General features: G+C 46.1%; 1 protein-coding gene across 8 annotated transcripts in view; it reads right to left on the bottom strand.

The window, feature by feature from the left end:
- The window catches only part of caskin1 (CASK interacting protein 1), a 69,682-nt gene extending 51,370 nt beyond the window's left edge, over positions 1-18,312 (bottom strand). For all 8 annotated transcript variants that reach the window (XM_028985556.1, XM_028985558.1, XM_028985559.1 and 5 more), the window contains exon 1: positions 17,813-18,312. In XM_028985556.1, the coding sequence (XP_028841389.1) occupies positions 17,813-17,906 (94 nt within the window). In that variant the 5' untranslated portion in view covers positions 17,907-18,312. The remainder of the gene's footprint in view (positions 1-17,812) is intronic.
- Between the last annotated feature and the right edge of the window lie 397 nt (positions 18,313-18,709).

The raw sequence follows: 18,709 nt of genomic DNA, 5'->3' as shown, positions 1-18,709 counted from the left end.
GAGTTGTTGTGTAGCCACTCCTTCATATTTTAGCTGTGCACTTAGGGTCATTGTCTTGTTGGAAGGTAAACCTTTGGCCCTTTTTCATTCAAGATATCCCTGTACTTGGCCACATACATATTTCCCTTGATTGCAATCAGTCATCCTGTCCCTGAAACTGCAAAACACCCCCACAACATGATACTGCCCCCACCATGCTTCACTGTTGGGACTGTATTGGACAGATGATGAGCAGTGCCTGGTTTTCTCCACACATACTGCTTAGAGGGCAGTGGTGGCTTAGTGGTTTTGGAAGCGGCCCTGTAATCAGAAGGTTGCCAAGGTCCGCCAAGATCCGCCAAGGTGCCACTGAGCAAAGTACCGTCCCCACACACTGCTCCCCAGGTGCCTGTCATGGCTGCCCACTGCTCACCAAAGGTGATGGTTAAAAGCAGAGGACACATTTAGTTGTGTCACCATGTGCTGTGCTGCCATGTTTCACAATGACAATCACTTCACTTTCACTTTAACTAGAATTAAGGCCAAAAGCCTCATCAGAGAATCTTATTTCTCACTATCTTGGAATCCTTCAGGTGTTTTTTGCAAAGTCCATGTGGTCTTTCGTGTGTCTTGCACTGAGGAGAGGCTTCCGTCGGGTCATTCTGCCATAAAGGCCAGACCGGTTCTGGTCGTCCCAAACAGCTTCCATTTAAGGATCATGGAGGCCACTGTGCTCTTAGGAACCTTAAGTGCAGCAGAAATATTTTTGTAACCTTGGCCAGATCTGTTCCTTGCCACAATTCTGACTCTGAGCTCTTCAGGCAGTTCCTTTGACCTCATGATTCTCATTTGCTCTGACTTGCATTGTGAGCTGTAAGGTCTTATAGACAGGTGTGTCAATATACTTATTATCAATATAATAAAACACAGCTGGACTCAAATGAAGGTGTAGAACCATCTCAGGATGATCAGAAGAAATGGACAGCACCTGAGTTAAATATATGAGTGCCACAGCAAAGGGTCTGAATTTTTTTCTTTGTATATTATTTTGTATATAAATCTGCAAAAATGTCCTGTCAATATGGGGTGCTGTGTGCACATTAATGAGGAAAAAAATAAATCTGCAATATAGCAATGCGTGAAATATTTAAGGGGGTCTGAATACTTTCCCTACACACTGTAAATATGTCATATTGCACCTGTTCCTTATCCAATGTTAACAATGTTATTTTTAACAGTGTTGCTTAACTCTGAATTGCTTAATTATTGAATTGCTATGAATGCAGCACTGGTTCACAGCATGCTTATTACAGACATACATGCCTGCACAACAAAGCCCCGAACTCCCACAGAGAAGGGGCCAGGAAGGTCTAATGAGGAGAGCAGCCCCGCTGGTCCCCATGAATAGAGGGAGACACAGGAGGAGGGGCAGACAGCTCAATGGTCACTCCCATCCTTCTCCTTCACGGCTCCCACATGAGAGCAGGGCATCCCTGTCCTCATCCATCACCAGAAGTTACAAAGTGAGTGAGCAAAAGTGAATATTTTACACCCATTGCTCTGCAAAGCAATCGCCTTGGACGGCTGTGAGGAACTCATTACAGGCCCATCGTGGCTGAGCATGCAGTACCATGGAGTGTTTTTTTTTTTCATTTCTCCCCTCGAGCCAACAGAGATCCATCTGCAACGCAGAAGTTATCTGCAACAGAGGCACAAAGCAACACTAATTACTCGGTGTGTTAAGTAAAAGGCTAAGTCTTTAGTTGAGGGAAGTCAGCCCAGGCAATTTATCGCTCGGAGCTGCCTGCTGTAAGACGACCATGCGTGCCCGTCCGGAGCGGAGATGGGCAATCACAGACAGGAGCCGAATGCGATTTTCCTCAGAGGCTGATGGGATTAAAGCATCTGAGAGGCACATCAGCTTTCAGTTGCAGTCTCTGTTTCTGTGCGCATCTGAAATCTTCTATCTGTTCCTTAGGCATCTTTCTCTTTGGTCTTTGTTATGTCTTTCGCTTTTGCCCCTTTTGCCCTTATTTGCCCGCTGTGCACCCCCTCCACCTCCTTTGCCTTTATCCTCTCTTTGAAGAGTCCTCTTGTTTGTCCGAGTGTCTCCCATGACCCCTCTCTCAGCCTTCTGTCTCTTCCTCTCACTGTGATTGAGGAGCTATTAGATTATTATGAGAAGGTAATAAAGGGAATGTTATTGAGTGCCCATAAAAGACTGGGGCAAGTGCCGAGTCACTCACTGTCTCCTGTCAGTGTGATGTCTACGGGCCCTTGGTCTGCTTAATGAATGCTTCCGTATCTCGTTACAGGGCCGAATTATCATTCTAGTATAAGCTCTGGTAAAATTGCTTTCCATGCAGGCCAGTTTCAGCTCAATCTAGGGTGAAATACCAATTTGTTTTTCTGAAAACCAATTATTATTCAATAACTTTTAATCATGTATGTCTCTATATACTATTGTACATTTGCTGGGAGTTTGGGTTCTTGGGGTGTTAAGGGTCTGAGACGGAACTAATTTTGTGTCTTGAGAGAGATTGCGAGAGTGCAACTGTGTTGCACAAATTACACTGCCAAAATGCACAAGACAGAAGTGACTGTTGCTTAAATCAGGCAACAAGCTGCCACCATGGGAACATGAGCCCAGATCAGCGTGAACCCTGCGATTTCACAGTGAACGTGTGCAGAGGGACCGTGGACCAAGTACACGGGTACACCCACATTCCCTGCAACTCGCACACAAAGGCCCTCACGTTACGTAACATCTCCGGCAGAAACACGCAGCTGGGTTCGCTGGGGTGCTCTCTGCCATTCTCTGAAATCTAAAAACAGCCGCTGATAGCAGATAATATGACATCAGCATGGGAAAAAAATGTCCTCTGGGACCAAAAAATGCTGATCTGAATTGTGCTTCCTTTGCTAAATTGTGTGTTGCTGTATGTGCAATCGCTATCAGTTCACAATTATAAGTTGGGCGAGTGGGGCAATCAAACTAAAAATATGCAAAAAACACGTCCACCAGCCACACTGTGTATACACAGACTGCAGCGCATGCATATGCAGAAACAGTTCCTGCAGATATAAAAAATGTTTTTGACATTGTGATGCACAGCAATCACAGCACAGGGTGCACACAAAAAATATGTCCTCTGCATTTAACTTATCCTCTTTAGTGAGCAGTGGGCAGCCATGAAAAGCAGTGTGTGGGGACGGTGCTTTGACAGTTCAGGATTTCAACCGGCACCCTTTCAGCCATGAGTCCGCTTCCTTAACTGCTTGGCCACCACTGTCCCAAATTATAGGTTCAAACATCATTTCCAAAGCAAGACACTTAACCCTGAGAAGTGAACCTTTAACCTGGGATTGAAGAGTAAAGTATAAAGTAATGCAATTTAATCCCGCAATGCAGTCGGCAACATCTGTGATTGGTCCTCCTGGTTTTGTATGGAATTTTCAAGCAACAGACAAAAAATAAGTTTCTGTATTATAAGCCTATAACTGTGTAAAATCTGCCATTTGTTGGACACACAGGGCTTCGTCACTCAGTGGTATACCTGAAGGCAGAGGTTTGTTTTTTTTTTTTTTGTTGCTAGTATCTGCAGATGGCGCCATTAGATGTGAGCAGCACAGCAGGCACTTCTTCTCGTTCCTCTCATTCAGAGGAGACACTTGATGTCTCTGCTCCACTTGATGCCTCAGTTGCCCTCAGGTGTGGAAAACCAGAGTGTTGGGAAGGCTCAGGCGTCGGCAGGCAACATGCAGTGGTGATCTAGGAAAGCTGTTGGCCTGAGAGCAAAGCACAACCGAGTGCAGTCGTGTCACGTGTTCAGGCTCACCCACTGGGTCCCGAACATCCTGCATTGCTGAGCTGCAGGCCTCGCTGTGCGTTGGGCCGGGCCAGCACTGATGTGTGTGAGCGTGTATGTATGCCTTCATTTGATCCATATGTGCATTCAGCCATTGTGGCTGGAAGGGGAAAACACAAATGAGCATTTCAAACGGTCACACTGCACAGCTCTCTCCCACATCACTACACACACAGACACACAAACACACACAAAAGCTACACTTCAACAAATACACAGCAAAACCAATGGCCATGAAAACTCCACAAAATGGTACCAGGATTCATCACAACAAGAGTGGTGTCTCTGTAGTTTTTGTTGTGTTCATCATCTTTTTTTTTTTAAGCCCATCAAAATAGGCTCATTTAACTCTCAAAGCCATGCGAGAACATCAAAGCCTCTGTTCCTCATGCCTTTCACACACAGAAAAAAGGCACCCTTCGCTGATACTGATGCTTCGTTAGTAACCTATGGTTCTCTAGATGGAGGGGCAAAGCTGATAATCTCGATCCGCCAAGGTGCCACTGAGGTGCCACTGAGCACAGCACCGTCCCCACACACTGCTCCCCGGGCGCCTGTCATGGCTGCACACTGCTCACTAAGGGTGATGGTTAAAAGCAGAGGACACATTTCGTTTCACAATGACAATACTTACACGTTCACTTTCAAACACGGACATGACCCTCTCCTAAAATGACCTTTCACCCAGAGGGTGAAGGTTTCTGCCTTAAGAAAAGGTCAGCTCCCAAACAAAGGTGGATGTCTCCAGGCCTGAGAGCTGTCTGGCCAAATGTCAGCTCAGCCGCAGTGAATATTAATATTCATGTAGATGAGCTCTCGGCACAAGGCATGTGTGGAACAGGTCACTGTCTGCCCTGGAATTTCTCGGTCGGATGTAACAGGATTTGAGCGAGGGTGCTGCCAGATGTAGAAAATACGGTTTGTGTTGAGCACACTTAGCACTTGGGTGTTAATGAACAAGATGTCTATGCCCGTCCCCCACTTCAAGATGCAAAAGGATAAAAAACAAAAAGATTAACCGCTTTCTTGTCTGCAGAAGTATAGTAGCTCCACAAACGCCTTGCAGGCGTCCCTGCACTGATGAATTTTGACTTCCCTTTCAGGAATGATGGCTAGATTTTGAATGATTTAATGTTTTAATCACCCTGGGCATGCTGCTCCGGAATACAAAGAGAACTAAACAGAAATCAGATGGAGCCCGAATAATGTTTTTACTGGACATTAAAAAAAAAATTATAATCAAAACAATGTGTGCGCTGTGCTAAACAAAGAGCGCTCCTGTGTAGACATGCGCCTCGGTCATGGAGAGCATATGCCTGATAAGGGACAGGGATGGACAGCTGAGATAGGTGGACAGGGTCGTATCAGTGTATAGCCGTCTCTGTAATGGGCTATGCTTTTTTCTGGTGCAACACTCACTCACCCACTGGGGCAGCAAGGGCTCGACCCAAAGAATAATTTTAATTCAATATACCTTTTTGATCTGCACTACATTTTAGGAAACAGGACATGATATGGTCTGCACCCCAAAATATGCTCCATAGAAATAAAACAATTGCAAGTCAAAGCACTTAAATTGCCAGTTGCAGTTTCAATCAGGCAGTGCAAAAATAAGAAAAAAATTAAAATAAAAATATAAATCAGATAATCATGTTCACATCATAGACACAATTTTGCATTGTAACCTGTTTACATATTGCCGGTTATAAAATTGCCCCCTCAGTCTTTAGAACAATGTGGCTTTCAGCAAGTCAGCTTTCAGCTAAAGGTAGTGGTAAAAATGGGGAAATGCACTGCAGCGTCATTGCTCTGCAGATGGAGAGCAGGACAGCAGGAGCAGGCTAAGCTGCATCAATACCACGACAGTCACACACCTAAGCGACAGGCCCGTCCAGAAACAGAAGCACACGCAGGCCTCGCTTCAGTCAGATTAACTGGCATCCGAGGGGCAGCATCGGGGATGTGAGATTGCGCCAGCTCCAGTAATGTATGAAAGATTGTTTTTTTTTTTTTAGCTCTGTTCTTTAGCTCTGTTGGAACACTCATACCTCAATTATGTTCTTTCCCACCCCTTCCTATACTGAAAATGATCATGATTTTGGCAAGACATTTGTGGGAATTAATGACCTTTTGCATATTATTGTCTAATGGCTTTTGTTCGTTGAGTCATGGACTAAAGGTGTCTTGTGGTATCTGGCACCAAGACAGTAGCATCAGATCCTTTAAAAACTTACGAGACAGGGCCTCTAAGGCTTTAAGGGCTTAGATTTCTAGCTCATCCCACAGATGTTGAAGAAGTTGGAGGCCAAGTGAACACCTTGAATCAACATTTTCAGACATTTGTGGACATGTCAGCTGTAGATAAACTTAACGCATAACAGTTATTTGTATCTAAGTAAAAAATGTTTTTAGCGGAGACATTGTACAAGCATTGGTCACACAGGGAGCAAATAAACTACAAACCACATTTAATAAAATATGTGTTCTTCACAGACGACCTGTCTTAACTTTTTTAGTGTAGTCTTTGCCTCAAGCTGTCCTTTTAGTTATTATTTATATGTCACATCCAGCTCATTTTAGTCTATTCAAGTTTCATTTGACTGAGAATTTTTGTTGTATTTTAGTCAGAGAAATCAATAGTATTTTAGTCTAATTTTAGCCAATGAAAACTGATGACACATCAGTGTAGTTTTAGTCAAGGAGAACCGATTGTATTGAAAATTGTATTTTAGTCATGCAATTCTATTTATAGCCAATATAGTACAAGTACCTAGTACAACAGACAAAAACTAACATTTTAGTCAAACCCATTTTATAATTAAAACAAGGTAGTCTTATTATTATATTCTTGTTACCTTATAGAATACTCCATTCCATTCAAGAATACTCGCTGGAATGCTGTGATTGCAGAAGTGACGTAAACTGTGCGACCGGATGGGACAGATACAGGAAACAGAAACCGCGATTTAATAACGCAAGGAAACAACGTCTTGTCTTGAAAATGAAGAGATATTTAGCATAGTTTTTGTAATCCATATTTAGTCTCATTTTATACCATCAACACTCTTACATGATATATTTCATTGTAGTAATCGTCGCATGACCAGAATTTTCATTGAGTCTCGTCTTCAGGCCGTCAAAAAAGGTTTGTTGACAAAGAAATTTCCTCCTAAATTTTGTTGATGAAAACTTCCAGCAGTTCTATGTCATCTTTCTGAAAGACTGGTTTCAGTAGCAATATGCTTCAGTAGACATGAATAGCCACTCCCATATCTGGAAATGGAGTCATCTTCACTTGTTCTCAGCTCATGATTGCTTCAGCATTGCCATCCCTCAGCCGTTCCTCCACTAAAGACCACAGAAGAGTGCAGCAGTGTAGAGAGGGGAAAGGAGTGTGGTTGCCTCATCATTAGAGCGCTTTCCTCAAGATAAGCCTTAGGTGCAATTTGTCAGAGGATAAGGCTAATTCCCAAGTTGGAGACTTTCCTAAAGCTCAGCATGTGCATTCCAGCATGGTGTTCCCTACTGCAGTGTATCTACCCCATAACAATTAGGCTTTAAACATCTGGCCAAGATTCTGCAGTCCTGCAATGTGGCCGCTCCTCTCTCTCATTGCCCAGCTTCATCAGATCTGGAAGTGTGCCGGAGGTCAACTCTGAACAACACCGTAGCCACTTCTGCAGTAGGTGTGCCCTTAAGTAATTGGGGGATTTCACTCAAATATCATTTGGGGTCTCACCTACGTGAGACCCCGCCTTCCATGGCTGCCACTTGAGTGGCAAAGTAAGCACTAGTTTGCATCTGTTCATACAGCAGGGGACAAGACCATGTGTGGAGGCGAAGGATCAAAACGAATGAAAAACACAGGTTAAAAGAAGAGCTGCAGCGGAGCCTGGCGTTTATTAAAAAGAGCTGAAGAGGGCCGCACTGATGTGCGCCGCGGCCGGACTTGTAAACAGCTAGGAGCTTTGCCTGTATACACGAAGAAGCTGGTAATAACAGGATATCTCACCGTACGGGAGCCCGGAGGGCAGGCCTACCGGGGAACGTTCTGGATGGGTTAGCGTGTGTTGCTGTAGCTAAGCTAAGTGGGCCTTTTTTGATCTGCTGCTGCTACATTCATTTCAGTATCGTGTAATTGTGGCCACATGTTCACAAGTTGGCTTTTTTATTTCGTGGGAGAGCAGAGAGGCTGAAAAACCAAAAGAAGATGGTAGGGGAAAGGAAAAAGAGAGAAACACATTTGATGGTTTAGGAGCACGGCCCTGGAATTCAGGATACTATGGCAGTCAGTTCAGCAGCACAGATGGTGTAAAAATCCAGACAGGGGAATGTTCACAGTCTGGGCAACATCTCAAAGTCCCCAGTCTTGTCCCCTCTTATATAACATTTCCCTGTTGTAATGTGTGTCTAAAATGTTGTCTACATAGTCATAGTCCGTTACCATGGATCTCCCGTCCAAATATTATTTTAAACGTGTATTTATGATCGCAGAGACAATGGAAGGACGAAAAAAGTCAACCAGAGGACTAGATACTGCTGGACGGATGATGTCTACTGTGGTTTATCTAGCTGCTGCTTTCTCAGATATGCACATCGGAATTGCACTGCTACTGCCGAGGTTCTCTACTTACTCAGGTGTGGATTGAAAATGACTATTGCGGTTTATTCAAATTAAATTTGGTCATAAAGATAATGAAACCTGTGTGCGTGTGTGTGTGTGTGTGCATGTTACTGATTACACCTCACAAATCCTGTGAAATTAATCTAGCCTAATAATTTGCGTTTAAACAACTGTCAATTAAACAGTGCATTACACATTTCCAACATAACGGGAGCTATGGCATTGTCAGTCTGTTGGGACGAAGAAACTCTAATCAGGCATTGCTGTGCTTCTGTGGTGCTGAACTGTCCTTATCCTACATGTTGCTTAGGAGTAAATCTACTTGGTGGATGTAGAAAACATGTTTCATCTGAAAACAGCAGAAGAATCAGTAGCTGCTTGTGCTTCGATGGAGGACTGTCATGGGTTCAGCAAACATTATATATAAGTCTTGCTGGGGGGCTTTTGGAAATGTTTTATTTTGATACAACTTATCTCTTTTTTTAAGTCCAAGCCTTATATGGTCCTCAGTTCTCCCTACTGTGCAACCATAATTACAGGGAGCAGGCAGTCAAAATATCAAATTTCCCATGATACAACAGTTCCTGTGCCCCTGTGAAGGATACAACTGTATCCTGCCGGATGGGAGGCGCTGTCCTATTCACTGCTCTCGCTGCTTGCCTCAAGCCCTCTATCAAAACAGAGGGCCTGGCAGGGTCCGGCTGCAACCCCCACCGTACACACACACATCAATCCGCAGTGCTCTGCGATGTGTACCTGCGGTGATGTGCGCGGCAACAAAGGCCTAATCGATTCTAAATCATCTAAAAAGGGGTCAGCATTAGTCTTCAAGTACATGGGCTGAAATTTATGTAATCATGCCACGCAAATCCTACAAATGCTCTGGCAGCGTGGCCAGTAAGGTTTTCGCATTCTTCTTGCGCCATATTACCTTGCAGTGTCAGTCGACAAAGCACAAACCTGGGTTTGGAGATAAACAATAGCTCAGAACTATTTCTGTGGATGGCTACGCTGGTGCTATTTGTGGATCCTTGGAAGCTAGGGCGGTGCAACGGGGTCTGTGGTGTGAGGGAGGGGGTGACAAGAGACACTGAGCTTGTTGAGCTGTCTGTATGTGTCGTTACTGCACAGAGACCCCCCCGCTTTATACACACACGGCGTGAGCGAGCTTGGCTTGTAAAATCCAAAGATGCAAAGCATGCACGTCCTAGGGACATCTCATGCACACGCTCGATCACGTCCCTGTACCTCGGGTCTTTCTGCGGCAACTTTTACCCTACGCTGTCCAACTTCACAGACATTGGCTGATTTCTGTCAGCACGAAGTGCACAGATCCCACGTGAGCGACTTGCAAACACTAGGCAGAGATTTACAATCAGAGGAAATCACTCGTGCAGAACACGCCCCTCGTCTTGTCAGCCATCCAACACGTAATCTCCGGGGAGAGAGAAGAGCGCCATGCTCCATGCACCGAGGACAGAAATCCTTCCTGTCCGGGGTGAGTCGATTGCGGGTACTCCAAGGAGGTCAAGGTCGAGACAAGTCAATTCTCAAGCCCAGGGACATTTTCCACTGAATATGAGCAGATCTGGCCAAGAACCTGCTTAATGTTGCACCTCTTTCAACAAACTTTCATGGGCAAAGTCATGTTTGTAGTCATAGAGAGGAGGTATTAGGACTCTGCGCTTCATGGTGACCTGCACAACAGATCAGGTTCCATCCAACCATATAATGAACTGGAATTGTGTTACCTCAGCAGCTTCACCCATAAACGCAAGTTGATTAATCGCCACCTTCCAGGTCAATGGCTCAGGTCGAGTCACCGATATTCCAAACCTCCATAAAAATCTGCTGTGATGTGCCAAAGAGAGACGTGGACAATCTCAAAACAGGCAGCCTTTTTTCATAGAGTATGTGATGTTCTAGTGGGCTTCACTTACCGTGGATCATCCACTCTTAAATAAGCTCCCCATCCTCTTTACACCCGATCTATTAATAATGCATTCCATCATAGATTTGTGACTGAGAGCAGCAAACACTGAGAAAGAGACTACTGTTGTGTGCTTCCCTGATCCCTCTACTCCAACTAAAATGTAGGTTATTCTTAGTCAGCTATAATTCAGCTATAACATCAGCATCTGAGACCAGGCCATAAACACCATTGTATGTTTAGAACAGATTATAGATTTTTCCACTGGTCAGCTACAGGATCTACCCTACAGAAATATAGGATAGAGCAAGCAGGACCAGCTCCATAGGGCGAGCCAGAATGACAGATTAGCACAATAACCCAGTTAGCATGTAGCATGTGTGATTAAGGAGCCCGAGAGGATGGGCCAGATCATCCAGACATGAGAGGGAAGCGTGGGGATGGTTGACGTGGGTGAGGAGCATTTTCGGTCTGTTGCAGAGGAGGCTGTTTGTGCACCCAATGGACCTCCAGTGACTACAGAATGCACACATGTACACTCAACGATTCATTTGCTCTTTTTCTTTTTAATCATGGCACAGACACGTCCTTTCATGGCAGTCTCCAAAGAACGTTTTCTACAGTGCAAATTATCATAAGAATAACAGCTTTTCGTTTGTTCTCCTGCTTTCCGGTGAGGTTATTGTTGCAGGCGAGCTCCACTGCTGCTCTGTGGCCCTGTTGTTTAAAAGGTGGTACAGTTACGATCTGAACAATAGCTGCATTGTAACTGAGAAGGGGCACAACTGTCTGAGCCAAGAGGTGTGAACCTGCTCCCTCCCATTTTAAGGTGGACCAGAAGACTAGGAAAGATATGTGTAGATGAAGCAGGCCACAAATGCGCGGAGGTCTACTGGAGGGCAAGATTAGGATCAGGGTACATGGCTTCAGATTTGAGATATAATCTTTCAACCTGCTACAAATATAGGCACCCAAAGACAGGTGAGAGCGCCAACAAACCAATCGATGTCACTTAAGCAATCGATGAAGGGTCAATGTTCCTCATGCAGGAGAACCATTTTAGTTCTTTTAATATGACACATGAAGTAAAATTGCAGGAATTTTCTATCCTATGTTTGCATGTTTTGGGTCAGTTGGGTCAAGTTCTTCCATGTGAACGGTGTTATGGTTTGTAATGGTTTGAGGGTTGTTTGGAATGGATGACCATCATGAAGCAGTGACATTAGGGATGGGACCCTCTGACTAGAGGATGACTCAAGGCTTTCAAATGACAGCCGAACACCGCGGGGCTACGTCTTGATGAACAGAGCTCGTCTTTTGCTGCTCTACGAGATGTGCATCCGGGAACTAAAATAAACGAGAATCATTTTGCTCATCTGGCTGGGAGCCTTAGCGTCAGACAGCACGCCAGCAGGGAGGCTTTTATCTCCCTACCACAACCCCCAGCAACGGAATACTGAGCGTTTGGCCTCTAGTGCCCAATCTCTGCCAGAATGGAGAGATCACAGTGCCATCTCCTGCGCCCTCGTGCCATCTGCCCCGATCCACCCTGCTGGGCATCATTAGCACATACAGGGCCCTGTTTATAAGAGTATGAGTGGCACACCGCCCTGATTTCAACATGTGAGTACACAGGCTTCAGCTGCAGAGTGTGAAGAGGTCAAAGGTCACAAAATTAATTGTAGATACTCACATGCTGAAAGTGAATGGAGACCCACCTATGTAGAATCCAAAAAGAAGAAGACAGAGCTGAGTGTAAAGTGAAAATGAGGAATGGATATAAAGCTCTGCACGGGGTGGAAAAAAGGCTGTTCGGCTTCCAGTATTTCCCTGGCTTCTGTTCGGCCTCCACTCTTTCAGCTGGTTGTTAGCACTGCATTAAATCCAGGAAGGAGGAGTTTCCACTTGCGTCTTGGGGTTGAGGGAATTGGGGGAAAACAGAGCTGTAGTGAAGAAGAGAGCCCTCTCAGCCCAAATGTGCCATGGCGGTTTGGCACTGCCTGAAAAATCCTACAGGCCACAGGTTGCGTTGCCAAGCCACATGTAGTCCATATGCAGAGAGGCTGCACTGGGCTCAAAACAGAGAGCTGGCTATCAGATTTGCATTAACACACAACGGATGGAGGAAAGCGAACAGTAACTTAAGTGTATGGGTTTTATGGGTGGGGGAGCAAGTGGAAATTGGAAATTCTTACTTCAGATGCCAGCGATAAGATTCTTCATCTCCAAGTCTGATCACAAAGGCATAGAATTGTTCTGTTCTAACTGGTTTTGACCAATCAAACAGATGTTTGATCAGCATATTACAAACTGTAGTAGACTTTAGTACTTGGTGGTACCATGTTGTACCATGTTATGGGTTATATAGTCCCATTTTATGATTTATGGTTAACATTACCCCCACTTCATTGGTAATCACACTAGATCTTGGCCCGTGTTGGGTCGGGTCGCGTGGAAAATGAGCAGTCCGCAAACACAGACTTCCGGTCAATAGTACCAATCATTATCGTATGATTCACTGCTTGTAAATTTATTTTGCCTATTGGTAAAAGTGTTTTGCATGTTGTAAATGAAATGTTTCATTTTTAATGAAACATTAATTTGATTCGCAAATCTTGACAATGTGAGATTTCGCGACAGATGTGAAAATGGCAACTGGGGAGGTGAAAGGGAAGGTAGTATTTGTTAGTTATGTTTTAAACCCACTCATTTCCCAGCACATTTCCCTCAGTCTAGCACTTGTAGTGTGAAATGCGATGTTCAGGCACTGTGTGCCATTGTTACACTGCACTGGCATGAGTGTGTCTGTAAGTATGTAAAGTGCATTGACAAGGCTTTAAAGGTGTGGCACCTGCTGGTGTTTTTCGCATAGAATGCATTTGGTAAGTCAGCATCCACTAACGTCACAGACATGCCTATAAATACAACAGTTGCTGTTTTATTAATTAAAGTTTTATTATAGTCAAAAGAGCATTTGTGGATTTTTACAGGCCTAAAGTTCAGGTATTCTTTCTTTCAGACAATCTATAAGGAGATTCGGTACAATACCACATATACCTTCTGGTCCATTTGTAGCTCGGCAAACAAGTCTTGTAATACATTAGTTTAACACATAAATGACTGTTTTAAGTGGGACATATTTTCCCCATTACCAAAGGTGCAATTTGGAATACAGGACTGAGAACGTTTTGCCACTAACAAGGATTTCATTGTTCTGTGGTAATTTCTTTCATGTCAGCACACATAAAGTAAAAAAAGAAGGCCGGGCCTTTAGAGTGCTTCATTCTTTAGTATGTGCAACCACTGTATAGCATCTGGAGCCAACTGAACTAAGCTGGGCCCGCTCTGAGAGACAGATTAATCTCAAAAATGGGAAAAAGTGACTGCTAGCTTTTACAGACGCGGCACATGTTTTCACCACAGCCCCCGCGACTGGGGGACATCATGTGACTTGGGTTCAAAGGAAAAGGGCTGTCAGGGAAAATACAACAATACAAAAAAAATTCTTCAACTTTCAGAAAGGAGGCTGGCCTGTTCAGTTAGTGAAAGTGAAGTGATTGTCATTGTGAAACACTGCTGCACAGCACACTGTGACACAACAAAATGGGTCCTCTGCGTTTAACCCATCACCCTTAGTGAGCAGTGGGCAGCCATGAAAGGCGCCCGGGGAGCAGTGTGTGGGGACGGTACCTTGCTCAAGGGGACCTCAGTGCTACCTTGGCAGCTACAATCCAGTTATTAATGGAAACTTGACATTGCAAGACATTGGGTGACACCATACACACAGACACACACAAATAGCAGAATGTGTGATCACCTCAGCCATACCCCCTGTCTTTTTCACTGCAATGCCACTGCTTCAAAAGGCCCTGGTTTGGGCTACACACCGAGACGTATAGTACTCACAGCCCCACATGACACGTCACACACTCCATGAATCAACAATAAATCACACACATCTGCTCATACTACTGAGCTACATCCCTGAGGCTATGGCAGTTGTTATGACTGTGCACGGCCTGCAGTAGTTGGATGGCCCCATGGGAATTAGGCTGTCTGTCATGTGACTGATGTGTGCTGGGCATAGCTGATGGTGACATTGGTTAAGAGACCCTCAAGCATATACTTACAAGATTACAAAGGAGGCAATTTCGTACGGCTTATGAAACCGCACACAGTTAATCGTGAGCTCAAACACTCAGCACGCCGGGTTTTGGCCACGGCTTGCGTCCAGACCGGCCTGCAGCATCTGGCTCGGGCCGCAGCTGCGTTTTCAAGTCCTACACACCAAGCCGAGGCACGAGCAGAGTCCACTCTGAGGTCTACTTACACCTACTCTCACACCCACTGCTTCATTGTGTGAGGTTATGTAACAGTCCCTTTCTCTGCCATTTTTCTCCAAGTTTGCAAGATGCTCAGCCTGGCTGGCAGCTTTCATTGTAATAAAGAGCCCGTATCTTGTTTTCTGACACAGATGTTTACATGTGAGTTTGTTTGTCCATAGGTGGAGCCTCTTTTTTCCATTGCAATGCAACCTTCAAATTAAGGCCCCATTGGAATGCAACCACTTCTGGGTCCTGGGTAAAAGGCAGTGTGGGTCAACCACATGGATATTTGCATATTTGCTTGGCTGGGACGGTCCTGGGTGGTCTCCACAACACCAGCGGCACCCACCCGGCTGAGTTTCTGCCTACCTGACCAGCAATGACAGGGCCATGTAATAAACACAAATGTAAACATTATACAGCAATTTTCATTTGTAATTCCACCCCAGATGTTGGACATCATCGCCATGGAAACCTGCCGAGAACCAGCACAGGAGTGGAGCCAACTGCGCGCATCCAGCGTTGTGACCTGCCACCCCCTCCTGTCAACCCAGCTTCCAGAGCTTTCCTACACCCTCCCACACTCTGCAGCATCCTCAACACTTCACCGAGCCAAAGCCGTTTATCAGCTGCCCGTCCGGCGTTCCGCCCTCAACCTGCGGCACGGAGGGAGGAAAACAGAAGAGAAAGCCCAGCGGTGGCAGGCAGACACTTTAATCATGTGATTCCCGTCCTGCCGGGCTCCAGATGTTCCCTCCTTCTTCCCAAACCGTCTCGTCTGAGTCTAATTAACATCAGGATGTTTGCGCAGGTTGCAGGAAGGAAGACTCCATCACGTCTTCGTCCCGCATCGTCATGTTTCATGCAGCTCGACGGCTTCCTTTGAAATCCAAGCGACACCGTTAGCCCGTGACAAGTCACTGCGGGCGAGCTGTATGATTTCTGTACCTGCCAGCCGCTACCAACTTCACTCTCCATCTCATGCCGGCACTTTCAAGGCACAGCGTGGCGGTTGGCGTTGGGAACTTAATTAAAAAAAAAAAAATTTGCTCATAGGCCCAACATGGCCTGTAGTGCCCTGAGAAAAGCGCGGGTACAGTAGACCCAACAAGTCAGTAGTGCAGGCTGCACACGAGAGTAGCTTGCTGTTCACTTGGATGAAACGGGGGTGATCCGGCCTGAGAGCTTGCGGCCTTTTTGGTTACATAAAAAGCAAGCTTTGACGTCCACCCTGCACAAATCATGTGTCAGAGGATGTACAAGCCTCATTACTCATTACGGCATGAAATAAGGCCAGCTTTGTGCTAAAAATATGACGGTGAGGGGTACCATTATTACCATTATTACACGTCCCACTCTGATTTCCCAGCGGTGGCCTGGCACTCTGGAAGATGTGGAGCTGATGGAGGTATCATGGACTGATGCCGTCACTGGAGCCTCCTGCCCACCTCTCTGCCCCATCTGGTTGGGAGTAACGATTCCTTCAACGCGGCACAGGGACCCCCGCGAATGTCTGAACACTGACTGGAAATGACTGCGTGCACGTGAACACTATGGGGCTGGGGTTCCTCTTGCCAACAAAAGCAGTGGCTTTTCAACGTCTTCCCACTCTCAAACAAGAACTTCCTGTCATGACTGACACCCTAAGAAAGACTATAAATTCTCCAGAACCCCGTTACTGGAATGCATGAATAATCATCATCGCTGCCTGAACACTGAATTCTAATTAACCATTTGCTTCTCTGGCTCAAAAGTAGTTGCAGAAGACGCCGTTTTGTAACAGAACCCTCTTGGGTGGAGCGCACATCAATGGCCACGCGCGTTTGATCTCCATCGCGAAAGTGGCGAAATAAACTTGATAGGGAGGCAAGGACAATGACTAGTATTACATGAATCTGTCTCATCAGCTCTGGAAATCACCCCACTCTGCAAATCAAAGCAAATGACTGACCGCGCTCATGATCACTGCGATTGCGGTGGAAATTGGCGCCAAAGTCCGCCACTCCGGATAGGAAGGAGCATGACGCAACTCTTGAGACGAACAAGACAGATGCTCGGAATCACATGTGGCCACCGCTAAAAGAATGGGTCCATTGACGCTCCTTCCCCACAGCCCTTTTTATGAATGCGCCCCAATGTGGACGCAACGCTCCTTACGAGCGGCGTGGATGGCCCTGCCATGTCACACAGTGGAATGTGCGTGCGTGTGTGTGTGTGTGTGTGTGTGTGTGTGTGTGTGTGTGTGTGTGTGTGTGAGATTAGCACCCGGATGATAAGCGACCCTGAGGGTTCTCCTAATCCAGCCAGATGCACACTAGAAAAACATCAAAGACAAAGAATCCTGGTGCAGCTCTTTACTCCCAGGAAGATGTAGAGAAATTGGAAGTGGCCAAATTATTATCTTTAATCAGATGAGGATGAGGATGCTTGGGTGAAGTTATCGCCGCATCTGTAAAAGGAAATGCGTTCTTCAGTATGATGGTACATACGCGCTCAGTATAACTGGGAAGTAGCCAGATTGGTGACAGTCGGATGTCCCCTCAGCAGCTCATTACGTTAAAAAACAAACCAGATGTGTGACGTGATGGAGGAAACGCACACAATTCTGCCTCCTCAAAAGGGCTTTCTCCGCAACTGATCACAGTTTCCCGATCACATCCTGGCATCGACCTTAGTAACAGGTGTAGATGCAACATCACTGGGTGGCTTTAATACCCCCCTGTGACAGGTGATGTGGCGATGTGTGTGTGTGTGTGTGTGCGTGATACACTGATATCCATCACCGCTGATGTCGCTATGAAGGACGAGGTGTGTTCGGTTCGGAGGGGCTGGGCTGGGCTGGGCTGGGCTGGGCCCGTCCGCGTTCGTTTAATTACAGATTCACGCTTTAATTCGGACAAGCTGAACTCGGGGACGCCGCGTCCCTGTCGCAAATTAGTCCAGGCAGCATCTCTGGCCATTAAAAAAATGCCGGGGTCCCGTCTCCTCCTCCTCCTCCTCCGACCCCTCCAAACCTCGCACCAGAACATGCATTTGTTTTAATCCTCGGGGATAAAAAAAATAAAAAGCCGTTTCGTTTCCCTACTTGCTTTCCCCGGTCTGGGCCTCTGCAGGAGCTTCTGCACCGTGATCAGGTCCTCCGTCTTCACTGCTTGGAGCAATTCCTGGTCCTTCCCCATCTTTATCCAATTTTACATCCAGAGCATCGTCTCCTGCGTGGCCCTCCCCGCTGCGATGGGTCCGCGGGGCGCGGGGCAGCCCGTGGACGGACGGACGGACGGACGGGAAAGGATGCTCGCGGTCGCCGCCGGAGAGCCGGTGTTTACGCGCAATTCGCTCGGACCCCCGCTTTCATGGCACGGGGCTTTAATCTACCTAAACAATCCCGCCATTAAAACCCGGTTACGCACGCACCGCGCCTTCAACACAATCCCGCCAGGCGCTTCTGTTTCCCGGGGGTATCCGAGGCCGGGCGGAGGGGGGCAGAAGCCAGACCTGCCATGGTGATGGAGCAGCAGCTGCACTAACCCCGTCGTAAGGCTGGCCTGGCCGCGGCTGCGACGCTAAATGGCTCCGCTGCATCCAGAGGGCGGATCCGGCGTGAGGGACCACCCCCCCTCCGACGTGCCGCGGGCATCGGCGGTACTACGCGGTACTACGCGGTACTGCGCGCGGCGTGTTCTACACCGCTGCCATGGATACAGGAATTGCCTACGTGAGAAAAGATGATAAAAAAGCATAATTGTTGTGCTGGACTAATAAAAAAATTCATCACAACGTATCATAAAGCACTTCAAAAGAAGAAAATTTGAACATGGAAAATTCAGTTTCCCTATGTAAAAGTGAAGTGTCTCTTAAAGGATACAGAAATGTGTCATTCTGATATTTTGATGCATTTGAAAGTAAAAATGATATCAGACCATTACTGCCCTCTGTTATTGACATTACAATGAAAGGAGACATATTATAAATAAGAAAATTT

This window comes from Denticeps clupeoides, chromosome 7 (genome assembly GCF_900700375.1).
Source record: "Denticeps clupeoides chromosome 7, fDenClu1.1, whole genome shotgun sequence".
Classification (NCBI taxonomy): Eukaryota; Metazoa; Chordata; class Actinopteri; order Clupeiformes; family Denticipitidae; genus Denticeps; species Denticeps clupeoides.
The sequence above is the reverse complement of the archived record's forward strand: the minus strand, read 5'-3'. Positions and strand labels throughout refer to the sequence as shown.